At 44.4% G+C, this 21,217-nt stretch overlaps 2 protein-coding genes across 4 annotated transcripts in view; one reads left to right on the forward strand and one right to left on the reverse strand.

Moving 5' to 3' along the window:
• FLT1 (fms related receptor tyrosine kinase 1) overlaps nucleotides 1-21,217 on the reverse strand; it is a 482,624-nt gene that overhangs the window by 389,581 nt on the left and 71,826 nt on the right. The window lies entirely within an intron of this gene.
• MTUS2 (microtubule associated scaffold protein 2) overlaps nucleotides 1-21,217 on the forward strand; it is a 302,916-nt gene that overhangs the window by 210,236 nt on the left and 71,463 nt on the right. For all 3 annotated transcript variants that reach the window (XM_083437007.1, XM_083437008.1, XM_083437006.1), the window contains 2 exons: nucleotides 6,792-6,953; nucleotides 16,836-16,934. In XM_083437007.1, coding sequence (XP_083293133.1) covers nucleotides 6,792-6,953; nucleotides 16,836-16,934 — 261 coding nt within the window. The remainder of the gene's footprint in view (nucleotides 1-6,791; nucleotides 6,954-16,835; nucleotides 16,935-21,217) is intronic.

Below are 21,217 nucleotides of genomic sequence, written 5' to 3' on the forward strand. Positions count from 1 at the left end.
ACTATTTGCTATCTTTATTCAAAGCTGGGCAGTAGCCCACACTGGTTCCACAGTGGCCTTTGTTAGTTCTGTAGACCAGCAGAGCATTAGCCTGAGCTGAGGCTTTCTGTCAGGGCGCTGCACAATAGGGATTGGAAGTGCTGAACGTGCAGCATCCCCTCAAATCTGAGCTGTGCCTCTACATGCCTTTAGGGGAAGCATGATTCTTTAATGATGTTCTTTAAAGGCAACAGCAGGAAAGGGTATTTGTTGGGGATATACAATTTCAACAAATGGCTTTCCTTTGCGATAAGCGTGTGGGCTCTGGTTGGGGAGGCGCTCCTTAAGGAGAAGATGTGGCGTCTATTATATCTTTTCATGGGCACATCTCTCCTATTAAAACCAGGATTGCACCATCAAAGTAGGCACCTTGCCATACGAAGCAGATGGCTGCTGATGTATAGCGTGTTGGAGAACCGACATATGCAGGAATTTGGGTCCCGTCCAGGAATGTCAAAATGACAGCCAAAGCAGTTTCTGTGCTTTGATTGCTCCCATACACTTTTGAAATTGGGTTACTTGGAGAGTTTCAGAACTGGCTCTTTTTTAGGGGGTGGGATGCATCATTTCAGTGCACCTGCTTTGCTCCTTGCGCTATACAAGGGTGGGCTGCAATTTAACTCCTGCTCTGAGAGCCATCGTTTCTTGGGGAACGTTATTACAAGACTTGCTATGTTGCCCCTAGTTGTCACAAACTGGCTGGATGCAGAGAGGTGATGGGAGACATCAGCTGGGGAGCCCCCCTAGGGTTTTGGTAGTGGGACAACAATGAGTGGTCAGAGGGAGAAGAGGGAGAAGGCTGGGAGGAGGAGGAGGCGTCAGAAGCTGAAGAGGCAACAGGGTTTAGTGAGCAGAAAGAGTCTGTGGCAGAGAGCAGTCCAGACTTGGAGGCAGGAGAGGAGAAGGAGGCAGGAGGCAGAGATGATGCAGGCTGCTGAAGAAGCCAGGGAATCTCCCCTTCCTGCTGTGACTACCTCCCCTCCCTCTTGGGCTCCCAGAACCAGAAGAGGTATGTAGAGAGTGGAGCAATGAGAGACAAGACGATGGAGCTGTAGGCTACTGGGAAAGGAACTCAGGGAGTGATGGGACTCAGTCCTCACAACTGCCTCATTATGGCAAGACCTGTTGGGGAGAGTTGCTGTGACCACTAGGCCTGAGCTGTTTTCGTTTCTTGAATAAAGAGTTAATTGACTCCAGGTGCTTTATTGCTGATGTTCGCTGACTCCTGCTCTTGACACTGGTGTAGCTGAGAATCTATAGATCTCACTCTGACAGCACTTTCTTGCCTTCTTTCCAGTGAGATCCACTATCCAAGCTGCTGAAAGTACTGTACTGTTGATATCAGGATAAACAATTCCCCCACATTTTTATATGGGGGTGGATTTTCATAAGGGAGGGGTGACTGGCTGTATGGTGTATATGCCTTATTTGCTGGTTTTACTTCTGCTCCTACAACCTGGAATCCATTAAAATGATGGGCTTAAGTTGCTTTTTGGAAAAGTACATTGTCTTGAATATCCTTAAAGTAGAATAGTTAGAAATAGGTTAGAAATATAAAAGATGAATATGCATGGTATAGTTGTTAGACTTGCTCCTAATTCAAATTGTGTAGAAAGCTATAGAGAACCATAGAAATGTAGAGTTGGGACAGGCCCTGAGGGTCATCCAGTCCAACCCCCTGCAATGTAGGAATCTAATGTGGAGCTCAGACCCATGACTCTGAGATTAAGAGTCTCGTGGTCTACCGATTGAGCTATCTTGGGATACCAGAGTTTAAATTCCAGCCATGAAGCTCACCGGGTGACTTTGGGCCAATCACTGGTGTTATGTATTGAGGTTCTCACCCTGGCCACCAGGGGGGATTGTGTATATAGTTTTCACTCAGGTCCACGTCAGTTAATTTAGGCGGGAAACCCTGGGCTGCTGTTGTTGCAATGTTGACAGCCGGCTGCCTATAAAAGCAGGCCGGCTGAGCTGTTTGCTGTCCAGTTCAGTTCCAGCTTACTTATAAAGAACTACCGTATTTTTCGTTCCATAGGACGCTCCGTCCCATAGGACGCACTTACTTTTTGGGGGGAGAAATAAAGGAAAAATTTTTTTCCTTTATTTCCCCCCCAAAACCAGGTCGGGGAACAGTGGGATGGCGGCGCTGCGCCTCCCCGCTGTCCCCCAAGCTTGTGGGGCTGGCCGATGTCTGCCCGGCACGAGGGGCGCTCTGCTTCAGGGCGCCCCACGCGCCGGGCGGCAGGCTACGGACACCTGCGCGAAGCATGGGGCGTCCTCCGAAGGGCGCCCCGTGCTCCGCGCTGCAGGCTGCCGCCCGCAAGCCTTGCGCACCCGGGGGGAGTTCCCCCGGGTGCGCAAGGCTTGCGGACACCTGCGCGAAGCACGGGGCGTCCTCCGAAGGGCGCCCGGTGCTCCGCGCTGCAGGCTGCCGCCCGCAAGCCTTGCGCACCCAGGTGGAGTTCCCCCGGGCGCGCAAGGCTTGCCGATACCTGCGCAAAGCACGGGGCGTCCTCCGAAGGGCGCCCCGTGCTCCGCGCTGCCGCCGGCAAGCCTTGCGCTCCCAGGGGAACTCCCCCCCGGGTGTGCAAGGCTTGCGGATAGCTTCCTGGAGCCTGGAGAGCAAGAGGTGTTGGTGCGCACCGATTAGGGGCAGGTAAAGGAAAGATTAGGGGCAGGTAAAGATTAGGGGCAGGTAAAGGAAAGGAAATCTTTACATAGTACATAGTTAGACGCTGGAACTCACTCCCACTGGAGGCATTGAGGGCCACCAGCCTAGATGTCTTTAAAAGAGGATTAGATGACTTCATGGAGGAGAGAGCTATTTAAGTCTGCTAGCCGCAGTGGCTTTACTCAGCTTCCATAGTCAAAGGCATTGTTGCTTCTGAAATGCCAGCAGCTGGGAACACAGGAAGGGAGAGTCCTTTGTGCTGAGACCTTCTTTCAAGTTTCCCACAGGAATCTGGTTGGACGCTGCTGAGAACAGGATGCTGGACTGAGAGGGGCCATTGGCCTGATTCAGCAGGCTCTTCCTTTGTTCTTTATGTTCCTGCCCCACAATTTCAAAAACCTTCTTTGTCAGATACGGAATTGTTTTTAAAGTTTCCTCTCTTCTCAGAGTATTCTCCTTGACTCATGTTGTCTGTCTGCAGAACCAAAACGTATTCACTAACAAGATCAGTTTGCATATAATGGGCATTTCCTAGTACAATATTGCTTGGTACACGAGCAGGTCGTATTTGGGGCTGCCTTTCCGCCTTCCTACGATAATGCTACAATTAGTCACTACATCTGCTGTATTTCAAATGCTAACAGTATTTATTCAAAGCTGCATTTCATACTAAATAACTTTAAAGGCATTCTCCCCCGGTTGGTAATGAAAGAGCCTTCTCAGAAGAGATTATGTAACTTCCCCTGACACCTCATACTTCAAACAGAAGAATGACTTCCACGCTGGAAGCCAGCCAGATTTGTAAATTGAAGTGTTCTCTGTATAATAAATTTCACATAAGAGAATAACAGATAAGCACATGAATTTTCAATAAAAAAGACATTTGACATATACTACTGGGCAAATAATAATAAAACATTTTCTTCTTGAAGGCAACTTCTTCCCTAATTTGAATTTTAAGCTAAATTGGCCAGCGAGAGGGAGAGAAATTCCATAGGCAAGCTATCCAAATGAGCTTAGTAATCACAACACCATGAATAATAAATAGCATTAAGATTATGTGGATAGTTCATTTGAAATGAGATTTATTTACTTATTTTGTTAACAATGTATTTATACCACCCTTCATATAAATTCTAAGACTGCAGCAGTAAAATGTAACTTAAGAAAACAGTGCGTTGAAGCAAGATCAATTAAAAGCACTTCTAAATAAACAAATAAATAAATGTGGCGTTCTATGACACTTTTGTCACATCAGCAGAAGTGGGCGCAAATTTGCATAAGACAATACATGGGCTATGCTAACTTCATTCAGAGTAAAATGAGGGGGGAGGGGAGATTTTGGAGAAGAATTAGTGGAACACCTCTGGGAACAAATCTCAATTAGAACTCGAGAAAATGTTTTAAAGATAGCACATTGCTGGTACATGTGCCCAGCCAGGTTATATAGAATTAACACATCCAATCTTTGCTGGCAGTAATGCAGTTTGTCTAACTCTCTAATACACATGTGGTGTGTAAAAGTGCATTAAACTCACATCCTATATGCTGCAGTACTTGACTGGTGTTTTGTGTCAGGCTGGGTTGCGGAATGTGGCATGCATATTACATAGCGGCCCGCCATAGAATCTAAGCGGTGACTTGAGACTGCATGTCTTAATTACTGTTTGCTAATCTGTGATCTGTTCTTTGCAATTCTGCACCAAAACATCTTTGTTTACATAGAATAATAATCATTCCTGCTCATCGGCCCGTGGTTTTCCTGTTCTCTTTTGATTACAGCAGGTTGCTTTTCTTTTGAATTTTTAATATTGCTTTATTATTTGAGAAAAGGCCCAACATGTTTGTAGGAATCCATTCCGATTTCGGAAGTGCTGCTTTCAGCTGGGGCCCACACACGTAAACAGCAAACTTTATGATGGTGTGTGTAGTTATAGCCAAGACACACACCTCTCTCACACACCTGCCTTGGCTGGAAATGTGTTTTATTTCTTGCTCTAAAATGGATATATATTTTTAATAAAATTTAAAGTTTGCAGAGCCAAACCGAGGCAGTGTTTTCCTGCAACCAAATCCACATGTATGGATAGGGTGACTACTCCTTTAAAAGGCACAGAGGCATATAAATAGCACTGCATTGTGTTCTTTTTAATATAATGAGAGTAAGCACAATACAGTAGTTTTCCTGTGGAATTCTGTACAGTATATCACTTGCCTTATACCTCTCCCCCCTCATTCTGTTGCGAGCACTGAAGCCACAAAACACTGTAATCTCTCAGTCTACTTAAGCATCCCATTTACTCCCAGAGCTGGCCTTTTTAGAAAATGTTTTAAAAGCACTGATTTCCATGCATATGCGAAGAGCACAGCAGGGATTATTTTCTGGGGTGGGAAATAGCTGAAGAGAATATACAGGGGTTGCAAAGCCTGATAATTTGTGATTAGATATGAGAATGAGATCAATATGGATGTGCTGATTGAAAGAGATTGTACTGGGAAATGGTAACAAAAAAAAAAAAAACCAATGCAAGGCTCTATTCAGAGAGAATGGCAGTTTGCACTTGTTTCCTAGTAATATAGTAGGAAACTGAAATCACAGGCAGAGAAATGAATAGTTTTCCCTTTCTTGCAGCAAACACAACCCAGTTTGCTTTTCAATCAAAAGCACAGCTACTATTGTACTGAAAGAGGCCCTTCCCCAGGCAAGATGAGGATGCAGGAATGCTTGCACACTCACAATGAAACTACAGCAGTCTTCCCTCAACCTGGTAACTTCCAGGTGTTTTGGACATAATAAAGCATCACAAATACAGCATATTTTCTTTAAAATAAATAGCAAACCACCAATAAAACAATTGCAATCTATAAAACACTATTAACAAAGTAGCAACTAAAAAAAAAAAGCTAAACATCTCAATTACAGCAAAAGTCATATTATGTGATTAACAAATCAATAGGGCATGTATAATCTATAAAACAACATTACCAAAATAGCAACTAATAATAATAATAATAAGCTGTCAAGTTCACACTCTCTCTCTCCCCACAATTCATAATCGTTCACTTATTTCAGTTCATTGAAAGACACATAAATACATATAATGCCCATTGTTATGCCAACTCAGATGCTGTGCTGGCTGATGTCTTTGGGCAGTGGGCTCTCAGGCCCCCTTACCAGTGGTAAGGTTAAGTGCTTTCTTTCCTGGCACTACCGCTCTAATCAAAGTTGGAGCCTCTCCTCCTTCTCCCATGACTGCTTTTAAAAAAAGTAGATCTGTTCACATCTCATCTATGTTAGTTCTCAGAAGACCAAGTAGAATAAAAACGAAGCCTTTAGTAAATGAGCCTTTTATCATTGCACTTTGTAAAAGGTAAAGGGACCCCTGACCGTTAGGTCCAGTTGCAGATGACTCTGGGGTTGCGGCGCTCATCTCGCTTCCGGGTCATGTGGCCAGCATGACTAAGCTGCTTTTAGCGAACCAGAGCAGCGCACAGAAACGCCATTTACCTTCCTGCCAGAGTGGTACCTTTTTATCTATTTGCACTTTGATGTGCTTTCAAACTGCTAGGTGGGCAGGAGCTGGGACCGAGCAACGGGAGCTCACCCCGTCGCAGGGATTTGAACCGCCAACCTTCTGATCGGCAAGCCCTAGGCTCTGTAGTTTAACCCACAGCGCCACCCATGTCCCATTCCACTTTGTACATACCTGCATACACACCATACATTTGAAGTGCATTTGAAGCATGCACACACCCCTCAAGATTCCTGGAAACTGTAGTTTGCACCTCACAGATCTATAATTCCCAGCACCCTTAAACTACTGTCTCCAGGATTCTTGGTGTATGTGTGCGTGTGTGCATGCTTTAAATGTATGTAGCCTTCCCGCTGAGTTGATTGAAAACGATGCAGTACATCCACTCCAAAGCAAGTACAATTTAACTTCATAATTACCCAAGTATTTCGGAGCAGCAAACTTTTTTTAATTTTTGGTGAAGGTTTGAAACTGCAAATACAGATCTAGCAATTTGTATCTATTTTTTATGAAGTTCTAATTAGTGTGGCTTTGGCTTCCCGCAGGTTCAAACTTTGGAAACGAGGAGCAAACCATTCCTAAGGCAGCTGAGCCTTCTAAAGAAACACTCAAGGGGGCCAGTAGGACTCCACCACAGGCATCAAACAACGCAGCAGCTGCCCGTAGGAGTTTACTTCCAGCGCCGAAGACTGCCGCAACACCTGCTGGTGAGCTTTTCAAGCATGCATATCGGAGTCCGTATAATGTACATATACGTATACGTGCATGTTCCTAAAATGTGTGTTATGGCTTGGTCCTCATTTTCCAGCACTTAGAATTCTTCCACCTGCAGGGCACCATGCTCTGCTCTGAGAAACGGGTGGTGACCAAATCCTTTCTCATTTTGTAAACACTTGCTGCTGTTTAATGCATCCTGTCCTCCTGAATGCATGGTCCTTTTTGGATGTATTAATTTCCCTGAAAATTCCCTGTGAAGCATTTGCACCACTCTATCTTCTGGTCATTGGTCATTTTGCTTGTCATTCACACCAGTCTACCTTCTGGCCATTTGGCATTTTGCTTTCCCTTGAGGTTATTATTATTGATTTAATACATTTATATCCTTCTTTTCCTCCAAGGAGCTCAAGGTGACGTACATAGTTCTCCTCCTCCTCCTTGTTTTATATTCACAACAACCCTGTGAGGTTGTTTAGGTTCAGAATGAGTGACTGGCCTAAGGTGAACTTCACGGCGGAGTAGGGATTTGAACCCTGGTCTACCCAGGTCTTGGTCCGACACTCTAATCACACTAGCTCAGATACAGTAAAAGGTAAAGGGACCCCTGACCAGTAGGTCCAGTTGCGGACAACTCTGGGGTTGCAGCGCTCATCTCACTTTACTGGCCGAGGGAGCCAGCATACAGCTTCCGGGTCATGTGGCCAGCATGACTAAGCCACTTCTGGCGAACCAGAGCAGCGCACGGAAACGCTGTTTACCTTCCCGCCGGAATGGTACCTATTTATCTACTTGCACTTTGGCGTGCTTTTGAACTGCTAGGTTGGCAGGAAGCTCAGATATAAATAGGGCTAATATATGGCTCGCATCCACCATTCCTTTCAATAATGCAAACCAGTCATTTATCTTTATGTTTCCCTAATTTACTGGTATTTAACAGTAATGTAATTAGCATTGTGAGGACTGCCCATAGCTCAGTGGTAGAGCATCTGCTTTGTGAGCCGATGGTCCCAGGTTCAATCCCCCCATCATTTCCTGGTAGAAGTGGGAATGGTCCCGTTGCTGGATCAGGCCAGTGGCCCAACTAGTCCAGCATCCTGTTCTCACAGTGGCCAACCAGGTAACTGTGGGAAACCCTCGAGCAGAATCTGTGCCCAAGAGCACTCTCTCCTACTGCGGCTTCCAACAATTGGCATTCAGAAGCGTTGCTGCTTCTGACGAAGGAGGCAGAGCTTAGCCATCATAGCAAGCCATGGATAGCTCTCTCCTCCATGAAGTCCAAGCCTCTTTTAAAGCCATCCAGGCTGGTGGCCATCACTGTGGGAGCAAGTTCCATAGTTTCACTAAGTGCTGCATGAAGAAATTCTTTCCTTTATCTGTCTTGAATCTTCCAACATCCACCACTGTTGTGGTGCTATAAGAGAGGGAGAAAAGGTTACCGTATTTTTCACCCCATAGGACGCACTTTTTCCCCTCCAAAAATGAAGGGGAAATGTGTGTGCGTCCTATGGGGCAAATGCAGGCTTTCGCTGAAGCCTGGAGAGCGAGAGGCATCGGTGCGCACCGACCCCTCTCGCTCTCCAGGCTTCAGGAAGCTATACGCAAGCCTTGCAAGCCCTGCGGGAGTTCCCATGGGCTCACAAGGCTTGTGGGCAGCAGCCTGCCGCCCGAAGCACGGGGAGCCCTCCGGAGTACTCCCCGTGCTTCGGGCAAGTGTCCGTAAGCCTTGCGCGCCCGGCGGGAGGTCCCGCCGGGCGTGTGAGGCTTGGGGCAGCACCCTGCCACCCGAAGCACGGGGAGCCCTCCGGAGGGCTCCCCTTGCTTCTGGCGGGTGTCCACAAGGCTTGGGGTGGCAGCCGCGGCTGGGGGGGAAATAATTTTTTTTTATTCATTTCCCCCCCCCAAAAAACGAGGTGCGTCCTATGGGCCTGTGCGCCCTATAGGACGAAAAATATGGTACTTGCCTTCTTCTAAACTAAGAATTCCCAAACACTGCGACCTCTTGATCATTTGGGTTGCCCTTTTCTGAACCTTTCTCAACTCTCTAATATAATTTTTGAGGCAAGGCGACCAGAACTATACACAGTATTCCAAATGTAGTTGTGTCATAGATTTGTATAGCGGCATTAGGATGTTTGCAGCTTTATTTTCATTTCCTGCCTGTAACTCTGGAGAGCTGCTGCCAGTCCGTGTAGACAATACTGATCCCGATGGACCAGTGGTCCTCCTCAATATAAGCCAGCTTCGCCAGATGCTGTTTTATCTCTCTTATACACGCTCTATCATGCCTATTCCTGTCAATTTTTCACATTACTTAAGGTGAGAAAGCACAAGTAGGTGGTTTGGGAATCATTATTTTTTATCAAATTAGGAGAGAAAGGGCAAAAAGGCTAAAGATGAGCTGGAGAAAGGAGGAAGACAGCATAGTGTTTCTTTCACAGCAGAGCTCTCTGGTCCAAGACAACAAATGTTGTCTAACCACTGCTATTTATTTTCATGTCAGGTCTGATGTTTAATTGTGACACTTATCTAAGCATAGGTTAAAAAGCCAAGTGTGCAGCCAGCAGTGACATCAAGCCTGTTGTTGAAAGGAGAGGAAGTTTTGAATTCTTCTGGATAGATGATGTATTGCATTAGAGAAATGGCTGGTTATACAGGGATTTGGCTTTGGGCAAACATGTATTGTCATTATAGCTTTATCTCCACCAGTAATCACCAGGGGGCAATAATGGAACAAGGCAAGGCAGGGGAGAAAGGAAGACCTCACTGCAAAATATTTCAAGAACTCATTAAGGAATAATCTGCCCCTTCCTCCTTTTGGCCCCTGCTGGCTGCCCTTGCAGCTGTCAGCCACTGACAACGGTCCTGTCAAGAAAAAAATGATAAATACCGGTTCTGGGGGAGGTGTTAAGTGAGGCTGCCAGCCTCATTTTTCTGAAAGCCATAAATGCTAATAAGAAACTTGCCAACATTCTTCTGGTGGAAATCAAAAGCAGCCCCCAGTAAGAAGCAGGTGAAGCCTGGAAATAGGGAGCTGGAATCAGCCCCACACTCTTGGTACCTAAAAAATACATAGCTTTAGTAAAATATGAAACTATAAACTGGGGGTAGATAGGGGAGAAATTCGATTCAGTTCACATTCAAAGGGGGACCTACCTAATTCGCAGTTTCCAAAACAACTGAACCAAAATACACCAATCCTTCAAAATTTTCACTGCTCTGAATTTTGCAATGCAGTTGAAAATGCCCAGTGATCTGCTAGGATAAAGTGTGCATACAAAATCACGCATTAGGAAAAATAACATACAAAATGCATTATATTAGGGAAGATTTTAATTTGTGAAAATGTGTATATTGGGACTAATTTGTACTAAATTTGTACTAATTTGTACTAAAAAGATGGTGAATTTTTATGAAGACTTTTTTTTTTTAAAAAAAAGAACACCTCAAACTGATGTGGGGATGTGGAGAACTTCAGACTGGAATAATGAGAAACTAAGAGAAACTGAAACGGACGTCCCTACCATAGACCTGCATTTTTTTTTTTAAATGTAATGCAGGAATATCCTTCATGTCACAAAAGGAGGTTCACATACCTGCCACGCATTACAAAAAGACATGGGGAGGGCACATGGACTAGCCTCACCTCTCTCTGAGCCATGCAAAGCCAGCCTCCATGCAGTCAGTCAGCTGGCATGTGCTTCTTTGTGCACTGAGAGGTCTTCCACACAAGGGGGGACCCTGGCCCAACCAGTCCTGCCTCATATGGAAGAGCATACATCAGCAAATATGCAGAGCCCTTCACACCCTGGCCAACCATACAGATGGAGAAGAGGAATGATTGCTGCAGATGTCAGTGGTGAGGTTGGGGTTGGTCTATAGCAACTCCACAACCCTTTTCATGCATTATTTCAAAGCATGGGGAGAGTCATCAGAACACCACTGCCATCCTAGAATCTACCTAGTTCAGTCTCAGCAAATCAGCACATCTTTGTACAATTGTTTTGGATTATCTGGCCTTATAAGTGATGATGGGAAGTTGGCTGAATTGAATGCGTTGAGCTGCCTCCATCTAACCCAGTATGGCCAACTCTGACTGGCAGGGTCTCTGGCAGAGGTTTTTTGCCAACCAGATGCTAACTTGAGATTGTGCAAACAGTTTAACCTGAAACTTCCTGCCTCTGGGCTCTGATCCATCAGCTTCATGGGAGAGCATATGAGCCATGAAAAGCACTGAGATCAGGTTGAGATCTTTCTCCTCCCGTTTCCTAGAGGAAAAGATTGATCAAATCAGTCTAAATACGAGGTAGAATAGCTTCTTCTAGTTACGATTTTAAAAGTGTTTTCTGATGGAAAGAAATTAATAGGGAGAACAAAGGAAGCTGATTCATGCAGGATCCATTTATTTGTACATCTTGGCCAATATTGTCTGGTCTGACTGGCAGCAGCTCTCCAGGATCTCAGGCAGAGCTCTTTCCCTTGCTACTTGATCCTTTTTAAGCTGGAGATTCCAGGGACTGAATCCTTGTCGCTGAACTGTGATCGCTCCCCCACAACACCTGAGGGCATATCCAGATGAATGAATCCTACTTTTTATTGATTTAAGAAGCCAATGCTGAAGTAGAGACAGATGGATGCATTTATGTTGTCATATCACGAGCCTCAGCCCATTACGAATGTGTATACACCATGACCATCCTCATTGTGTGAAGGAGGTATTTATTATTTATAGTATTTATTTATGCAATTAAAAGACTACCCTATAAATGGATATATCTGGGTGGCACGCAAGGATTAAAAGAATATTGCAATGAGACAGAATCAATACTGTACCATTATAAAATCACAAATCATGTTAAAGCAGAAGACAGGAAAAGAAGCTTTGCAGCAACTCATTGATTTGAAATGGAGGGCCACGGAGTAAAATCCACAGATTTAAAACCAGGGGTGTATTGAGTCCCAAGCTAACAGGGCTAAAGCCCGGGACTGTTTTGCACCCAGCCTCTAATGTCCCGATCAGGTGCTTCATGCGGTGCACACACCACCAGTCAGCTGTTGGGTGGGACAGCACCCACAGAGGGCAAGGGAGAGGCAGCAGAGGCCAGCACTGTGAGGAAGGGAGACGAGAGCCAGCCAATGAGAGTGCTGGTGGTGACCTCTGCTAGGCAATCAGCTCTCTGGGAAGAAGCCAAGCCAATCTCAGCTCAGCACAAGCAGCAAGTACAGGTGAGAGCCTCAAGCTGCCCATCACCCCATTAGTTCTTCTGCCCAGCAGAGAGGGCAGGATTCCTGGAGCTTGTCATCATTGTGATTCTCTGGTAGGAAAGAGTGGACTGGCAGACCCCACATCACATTCCCACAAAATGTCATCTCTTGGACTATAGTAATTCACCATTTTATGGTGGAGACAGACATAATCTAAAAAGAGGACCGAGCATGAAGAAGAAGAGTTTGGATTTGATATCCCGCTTTATCACTACCCTAAGGAGTCCCAAAGCAGCTAACAATCTCCTTTCCCTTCCTGCCCAACAACAAACACTCTTTGAGGTGAGTGAGGCTGAGAGACTTCAGAGAAGTGTGACTAGCCCAAGGTCACCCAGCAGCTGCATGTGGAGGAGCGGGGAAGCAAACCCAGTTCACCAGATTACGAGTCCACCGCTCTTAACCACTACACCACACTGGTCAACTTTCTTCCACCTTCACAAGCTGAGCTCCACACACAGTAGTGGACGGTGTGGTAAGGGAGAGGCACTCACCTGACCTCCTGGCTGGTGAGTTACTGCTGCTTTCCAGTAGGGGGAGGGGCAAGGTGGCAGGGAGGGCAGCACCATTCAAATGCACTGGTAGGAGCACTGGATTGCTTCGACCAGTGAATTTGCACTGCACCAACCTGGCTGCTGCCTCACCCTTCTGCATCCCAGTAAGCAGCAGGAGTCACGTATCTTCAGACCAGCATGCTGTCCACTACTGGACATGATCAATAGAGAAGTACCAGTCAACTCAGGGAAGCAACAACAACAGTGTTATTGCTGAACCCCACCCGACTGACTGGGTTGCTCCAGCCACTGCGGGCAGCTTCCAACAGATATGAAAATGTAATAAAACATCAAACATTAAAAACTTATCTGTACAGGGCTCCTTCAGATGCCTTCTGAAGTTGTATAGTGCTTTATCTCCTTGACATCTGATGGGAGGGCGTTCCACAGGGCAGACATCGCTACCGAGAAGGTCCTCTGCCTGGCTCCCTGTAACTTCACTTCTCACAGTAACGGCACTTCTCACAGTAAGAGAACCGCCAGAAGGCCCTCGGAACTGGATCTCAGTGTCAGGGCTGAACAATGGGGGTCTCCTGAAGTACGAGAAAACTTGAGGATAAAACATTAAGGGAAGAAAGGGAACCCCCATAACAGCTCAATGAAGACTGAGCATCCTCAGAGGTCATGAAATGCTGACTGCTGAGGGGGAAACAGGATGGAATGGAGTATTCTTGAATAGGGCATGGGTGACTGTTGGGAACCCTGAACAGGAACACACCACACTGCAATTTTTTTTATTTTATTTTTTGCAAGTCCCAATTGTTACAAATAATAAAAAAGAAATATTAAAAGTGCAGAATTGTGGTGACTACGACCAGTGCCTGCCACAACTGAACAGAAATGGCTTTTGAGAGATTGACTCCGGAAAGGAAAAAGTATGTTTGAGCTGGGCCAATGCTCTAAAAAATTACATCTCTCTTCCCTCATTATTCCCCATGGTGTATGGAATGAATAGCAGTGGGTGAACTGCCTTGCATGTCATTTAGCTTCAAATAGGAAACATCTGAAAGGAAGGGTTTCACCATAGCGCTTGAAATGCATGCATAGCGGAGGAAAGTGCATCATTGTAACAAGGTGTAAGTGGGAAATTCATTTGCAAAGGAACAGCTTCAAGCATCCTAATGAGAGGAATGCAACCCTGCAAAGTTCCATTTGAAATATGTCCTGTGTTGGGTTTTCCTAGAAGAGGACTGTTCCTCCCATACAATCTCATTTAAAAGGGAAATATAAATCCCGGGTAGATAGCAGATCTAGTATTTTCATGAGATCTGCTTGTCATCTAAATTAGGCAACGGGGTACCGATAATCTTTAATTAACACAACTAGTATCTCACCATTTTGCTGCACCACAGCAATTCAGACCGTCAGAAACAAAACAAAAGAGAGAGAGAGAAGACAAGCGCCTAGCATGGGACAACAACATTAGAAAATAATTGCCATGCAAATTGCGTTGATGACAGGAGTTGATTGCTTTTCTTCCACTCTATGAAATGAGTAAATTTAATTAGATTTCACTGTATTACACCATCCACTTATGCATATTTGGAACTTTCTCAATTTTGCATACTTTGCTGGCATGTCAAAGATTAAACAGAAAAAGATTAGAGAGGAAGAGGAGGGAGGGAAGATAAGAGATTGGGGGGGCAGGGATGAGAAAGCATGGGATTTGTCCTTTCATACTCTAGTGAAATAATTGTGCTGCATGAGGAAATGTTGTGGGACATGTTTTATTTATAGAAAGTTGGTAGTTTTCAAGAGAGAAGGCAAATATTGGTCAAGAGCTTTGGAAACTAAGGTACTCTTACTTGCTTATTTAAAATATGCTATCTCAGAAAATGATCTAGATGCCAAATCATGCCCTGAATTGGATCAGAGGGGTGGTTTGCACCACATTAGAACCTTTTAAAGAAGAAAATCATTTTCAATCCTAACCTTGTCTATTCGGAAGTAAATCCAAAGGGAAGTAAATCCTATGTGATTGGGGCCAGGATTGCAGCCTTAGCAAGGGGAGCAAAAGCTGGGGCAATGATCCACTGCTTCCTCCCAACCTTCCAATGGCTCTCTTGGGCAAAAGAAGAGTAAGTCAGGTGCCCACAATCACCACTCGCCAACCCCCACAGAGATACATGGCCTTTTTGCAAGCATGTGATCTAAAACTTAAAATCACGTCTAGTTTGACACTTACGTACATATATAGCCTTTATAAAAAAAAAGACAAAAAGAAAAGTACAGGAAAATAAGTCACTTTCAGTTGGTAAAGGACAAAAATAATTACTAGCAAAAAAGTCAAAGTCAAGCAATAGAAAAGAACAAAAAATGAATGTTCCTAGGCTGACAAATATACAGTTTGGTCCTTGTTTGCTTACTTATTCATGTTATTTCCATCTTGTCGAGTAATTCTCTAGTGAGAACTGGATTGTTCTTTTCTCATAACCTTTTCATATTTCTAGCTTATCTCATCTTGTCTCAAGCAGTGTGTGCAGTAATGGCTCATTACTTAGGAAGGGCATGACTGCTCGCGAGCATTGGGGTGATGGTAGGAAGGCAAAAAAGTTAAAATTATTTATCTCTCTCTGCAGAAGGCAAAACAAGTCTCTCTCCCCTCCCCCCCCCCCATTAGTAGGTAGCTTGGAAACTCCATTAATAATGTTTCTGAGGGTGGTTTCATTCAAATTTATATCAAGCAGTCGCAGTGGCCATTTTTTTACATATTGGCTTACTATACCAATATGCATAAATTCCCATAAAAAAACAAAGAAGAGGTCTCTGCCGGATCAGGCCAAACATCCATCTAGTCGAGCCTCCTGCTCTCACTATTAACCTTCAGACATCTTTTGAATACCCTTCTTATGGCAACACACCCATTCAGCTGTTTGTTTCCCTTTTCTAGATGAGCCAATTGTTACTATGATTGATTTGTGATCTACGTTGCACCCAGCTTTGACAATTCATGTGATTGGGTGGTATTTAGAAACTTTTGTGAATTAAGTAATTAAATAAAACGTTATAAACTCCTTAGCTACAACTTTGCAGACAGTTTGGTTGCTGAAATTCCACCGAATCCAACCCCTCACGGACCTTGGGATGGCAGCTTGGACTTAACCAGAACTCACATTTTGACATGCAGAGTAGTGAGTTATACTGCGCCATGTGCTCTTTCAGACGTTATGAAAGTTTTGAGAAGCCAGCAGCAGTTAAAATATTGTTATTATTATTAGGGTTCCTATACCCGGAAGCCTCAGGGCGGTTCACAGAATAAAATATTTAATGAAATAAGTTAATTATCCAAATGCAGAATTGCAAAAAAATAGGCTTGTTTCTCTCCTACCGCTTCCAACTACAAAGCACTAGAGCCACAGATTTCATTATTAGCATTCTCTTTATTTGAAGTCACTGAAGATACATATCACATAGATGGCGAGTTTTTAACGTATTGTGACAGTAGCTTGGTTTTCCAGGTTCATATACCCTGCAGTAAAATACGACTGATCTATTTGTCATTTTTCCCTGTACATGCACAAGAAGGATGTAAAAATGTATTATTTGAGCATCATTTATCTTTCATCTGAAATGATTGCCCAATTTGACCTTGGTTTCCACACACACACACACACCCATTACTGCCCATTGTTATGTAGCCTGAAAGTAAATAGGTTTTAAATGCTGAAGGTAAACAACAGAAAATGTGTCCTTAAAAATGCTCAATGACTTGTCAACCTGTTTCTAAACCTATCTACCTAGAAGTAAAGATTCCACATTTGCTAAAACTCTCTTCATGCATCATACCTGCTTATGAGAGAGAGAGAGAGAGAGAGAGAGAGAGAGCATGCGTCCATGGAACGCAGGCCTTGGTGCAATCATATCTAATGGTCCTGTTGCAACTTCCGCATGACCTGCTGCACTTCCCTTCCCTGTCACATGTACAATTGAACATGCATATGGCACATGAAAAGTGTTAATGTAATCGCAGTCAGGCAGAAAATGAAGGCCCTTTCACAGCTATGCTTCCCATTCAGTCACATGCAAAACAAACACCCGTTGTCTTAACCTTTTCAACAGGCTCAAAGAAAGAAGTACAGAAAGATCAAGAGGCCAACAGACCCACAGTTTCATCCCCTAAGAGACTGGTTGTATCATCCACCAAGCTCCACTCACCAGGTATGTATAAACCAAACACACTTGTTTTTAAGGACTATTTGAACTTTGCCAATATTTAATGTGCATCAGTATTGTGTGTCGGCAAAAACTTGTGCCATTGAAAGGAAGCATACACCAAAAGCTGTTCTATTCGAAACAAGTCAATGCTATTTTCAAACCAAATTTCAGCAGGCACATAGACACCTGCTGGCACCGCACTGATGACCCATGAGTTTGGTAGTCCTGGTCAGGTAAGCGAGTCCCTCCCCAACCCAGAGAATGCAGTTTTGACATCTCATTAGTACAGTGGTACCACGGGTTACATACGCTTCAGGTTACATACGCTTCAGGTTACACACCTAAGCCAGAAATAGTGCTTCAGGTTAATAACTTTGCTTCAGGATAAGAACAGAAATCGGGCTCCGGCGGCGCAGTGGCAGCAGGAGGCCCTATTAGCTAAAGTGGTGCTTCAGGTTAAGAACAGTTTCAGGTTAAGAACGGATTTCCGGAACGAATTAAGTACTTAACCCGAGGTACCACTGTAAAAGGAATAGGAACCAAATTATCAAGAAGTGAACTTGCTTGGATACCCCTCTGACTTTTCTGCTGGTGATGTGAGGAGAAGGTTGTTGATGTGCTGGTTCACTTCTGGTTTTGACTCTCAGGTCAGTAAGGGAGCTTAAAATGGCTCTGAATTTCCATGGAGTTGGCATCTCAACATGAAATATTACTGTTGATTTGGTTCTCTGATGGAATGGGCGAGAGGAAGAGGGTTCTTTACACTGATTTGTACATGGACAGAAAATCTATAGATGATAAATGGCCATCTGTCATGGATTCTTTAGCTGTGGTTCCTGAATTGCAGAGGGCTGGAGTAGACGGGTGCCAACTTAAATAAAATATTGGGGGAGACAGGTAAGTCCCTCTCCACATAATAAATAATAGATCACAAGACCATTTGAATGGCAATGCCCATCAAATTTAGGGGGACCTCAGCCCTTAGGAGTTGGCTCCTACGGGACTAGATTACCTTTGAGGTCCCTTCCAACTCTAGAATTCTCTGATTCTCTGAAATAATAAACTTCAAACTTGCAGCTTGTGCAGCAGGCAAACTCTCTTATGCCACTTGGCAAAGCAAATTATGTCCTGTTAAGTCTTTGAATGGAATAAGCCATTGTTGTTAAATGTTTAAAATAAGGCACACTATTTGAAACACATGATTATACATAATCAACAACTCTTAACAGTGGTGGTGGCGGCGGCAACAAACCCCTCAAAGCAATAATGGGTTATTATATTCCTACAAAATTTCAGTTATTTCTACAGATACCTTCAGAGGACAAATATAATCCTGATATATTGGCACCTGTGTGTCAGATACATGGCTGCACCTAGCCTTTTCCTTCTGCTCAGTGTCAACAGACCCACCGCTGAATTGCGGAAATTGTATTCTAAATCGCTCCATAATTGGAAAGCCAATAGGTGGGGAGGGGTGGGCCAGAGCAGCTGTCTCCACAGGAAGAAGAGAGGCAAATGCACCAAGCTTTGTGCATCCATGATTCTGTCAGGCTGCAATGTTTAGCTACTAATCAGTTAGATTAATTGAGTGGAACATTTCTGATAGGTTATAAAAAATGACCCCAATAAATCAAATTTAAATTACATTTTTATATAAGAGCTTACAAAAGCCATCAGGAGTGTGTGTGTGTGAGTTGTGTAGGTACTATCAAAGAAAAGCTATACCTCTTTCTTTCTCGCACTGAAGGCAGTGCTCTTCTAAGGACTAGATGAAGTGCAACACTGATTGCATGTCGGCAATTAATGTGCATTTTTTAAAAAAAGTACATTGCTACTGTATGGATCAGGATCAGGACCGTGATATGTGGGTTGGGGTTGTGTTTTCCTGACAAATCTCTCTCTCTCTCTCTCTCTCTCTCTCACACACACACACACAAACGTAAACACCCCTACTATTAGTTCTGCAAGGGAAGATTCCATTGAGTTGATTATTATTGATTTCATTGGAATTTGTAGTGATTTTATTGTGTTTTTAATTATTTTTATTGGGCCATGCAGTGGGTTTTAAGGAAACCTTTCCATGTGCTATGGGTCTGATAGCTGTGTGTGTGCAAACACAATCACACACACGCACGCACATCCTGTAGTGGCTATTTATTTATTATTTTTTTAAAGAAATATGCAAGTTGATTGCTTATTTGTAAACTGCTTTGAGGTCTTTTATTCAATTATGTGGTGCATACATTTTTAAATAGTTTTTTCCTAGTTTCCTAGTTTGATCCTATGATAGTTTGATCCTATGATAATCCATAATGTACATAATCTAAAACAACAACAACCTGGAAAGTATATCCTTTTATTCAGAGCTATTTTTATTCAATTGCAAAACCTAAACTGACTTTTATCAGTTAAAATTTAGACAATTAACAAATCAAAAGTTTGTTTTGACAGCCCTTTCGGGTTGCAAAAATTTAACATGGAGTACCAGAAGATGTTTAATACTGCAAATATTTTTATTAGCCTTTTCAGTAGCACTTAGCGGCCATAAGCCATTATCAAATTTCACATGCTTCAGCGCCCTTTATCTCAGCAGGACTCAGGCATCCATAACCTTGCCCTAGATGGTGACTTATTACTTAAAATTAATAGGATTTTTTTGAACCCACAGTCTCACCTGACCCCAAAAGACACTTTTTGAAATAGAATTGCATCCTTTCGTAGGCTTGAACCCTTTGTTTAGCTTTTTTCCAATCTTTCAAAAAAGTGAAAACAAATTATCCTCAATTTAGTGGGAGTTAAAATGATTTCAAGGAGACATCCATTCAGTCTTTTAAAAAAACGGTACTTGAATCTTCATAATAACCTTCAGGCACTGTGTTTTCTCCTTATGTGTTCTTGCAGAGGGCTGAAGGTTATATGGGTTTACATATCTGTCAGGGGTTCAGGAGCAGAGTCACAGGAGAGGGAGGAAACGGAGAGCGAGGGGGAGGAGTCCGAAGGAAATGTCAGCTACGACAGTAGTCCGAGGTCTCTGAGTCTCTCCAGTGACTCGGAGGATTCACAGAAAGGGGCCCCCATAGTCAGGGCAAGGGGAGTGCCCAGGGGGACACCTCGGGAAGAAGGGGCCAGAGGGGACTCAGAGAGTAGCAGCTGGAAATCCGGACCAGCGTCCCCCACAGAGGGCAGTAGGGGGGAGGAGTCCAAGGCATCGGGATCAGGGCGCGCGCAGGCAGAGGGAGAACGTGAGGCAGGAGTGGCCACACCCTCGTCAGGGAGCGAGGAAACGGTCATCAGGAAAGTTAAACGCGCGCGCGCGCCAAGTTCAAATGTACAGGAGGGCGGCAAGGTGGGCAGCCCGGGTAGGGAGCCAGGTCCTAAAGCCCGCCGAAGAGAGGGGGAGGAGTCAGAGGGGTCAACGTCTGCGTCAGAAGAGTCCAGGAGGGAAGAGACCCCGGGGGGTAGTAAGACCCAGAGGAAGAGAGAGAGAAGGAAGAGGTGGAGTAAGATTAGAGTCTTAAACTGGTGCACAGGGGGCGGAGACTCAGACAGAGCTTCGCCGGTCTAAAGTCCAGACGTAGAGCTGGGACGCTGAGACTTGGAAATGGAGACTATTCATCAATAAAGACTTTGATACTGTACTACCGGCTAGCGTGGGTCCTTGGTGAGCTGGGACCCAGAGCCAGCTCTGACAGTAAGCTCTGTCTCCTTTTAAAATTTTGGCACCAAGAACCTCGCCACGTGAGTCGACGCAGCAAGGGCAGAGGAGGGGTGCTTCCAGAGCTCACAAAACTCAGGCAAGATGACGACGGAAGAGCAGATATCAGCCCTGCAAGCAGCTGTGACACAACTCAGCACGGAGGTAATTGCATCCAGAAAAAGAGAGGAGGAAATGAGTAACGCCTGCCGGGATCTCCAAGTAAGGTTGGACGTGCTTTCTAAACAGGGGCCACCTGGATCCAAAGCAGAAGGCATTGGCTTGGGAAAGAGGGGAGGCAGCCTTGTATCTCATTTTGACGGGAGTTTGCAGCAGTACCCCAACTTCAGAGCAGACCTGTTGTTTGCGCTGGATCTGCTTGACAAAGACTTTAGAGACGAAAGAGAGAAAGTGGGGTTTATCCTATCCCATTTGCATGGGGAAGCCAAAACGTGGCTGAGAAATTTATGGAGGGATAATGATCCGGCGCTCCAAGATGCGAAGGCTTTCATTAAAGCAATGGATTCGTGTTTTTTATCAAAGATAGACATCGATATTGCCAGGAGAGACATACATGGACTTAAACAAGGCA

This window comes from Podarcis tiliguerta, assembly GCF_965153285.1.
Source record: "Podarcis tiliguerta genome assembly, chromosome: 4".
Classification (NCBI taxonomy): Eukaryota; Metazoa; Chordata; class Lepidosauria; order Squamata; family Lacertidae; genus Podarcis; species Podarcis tiliguerta.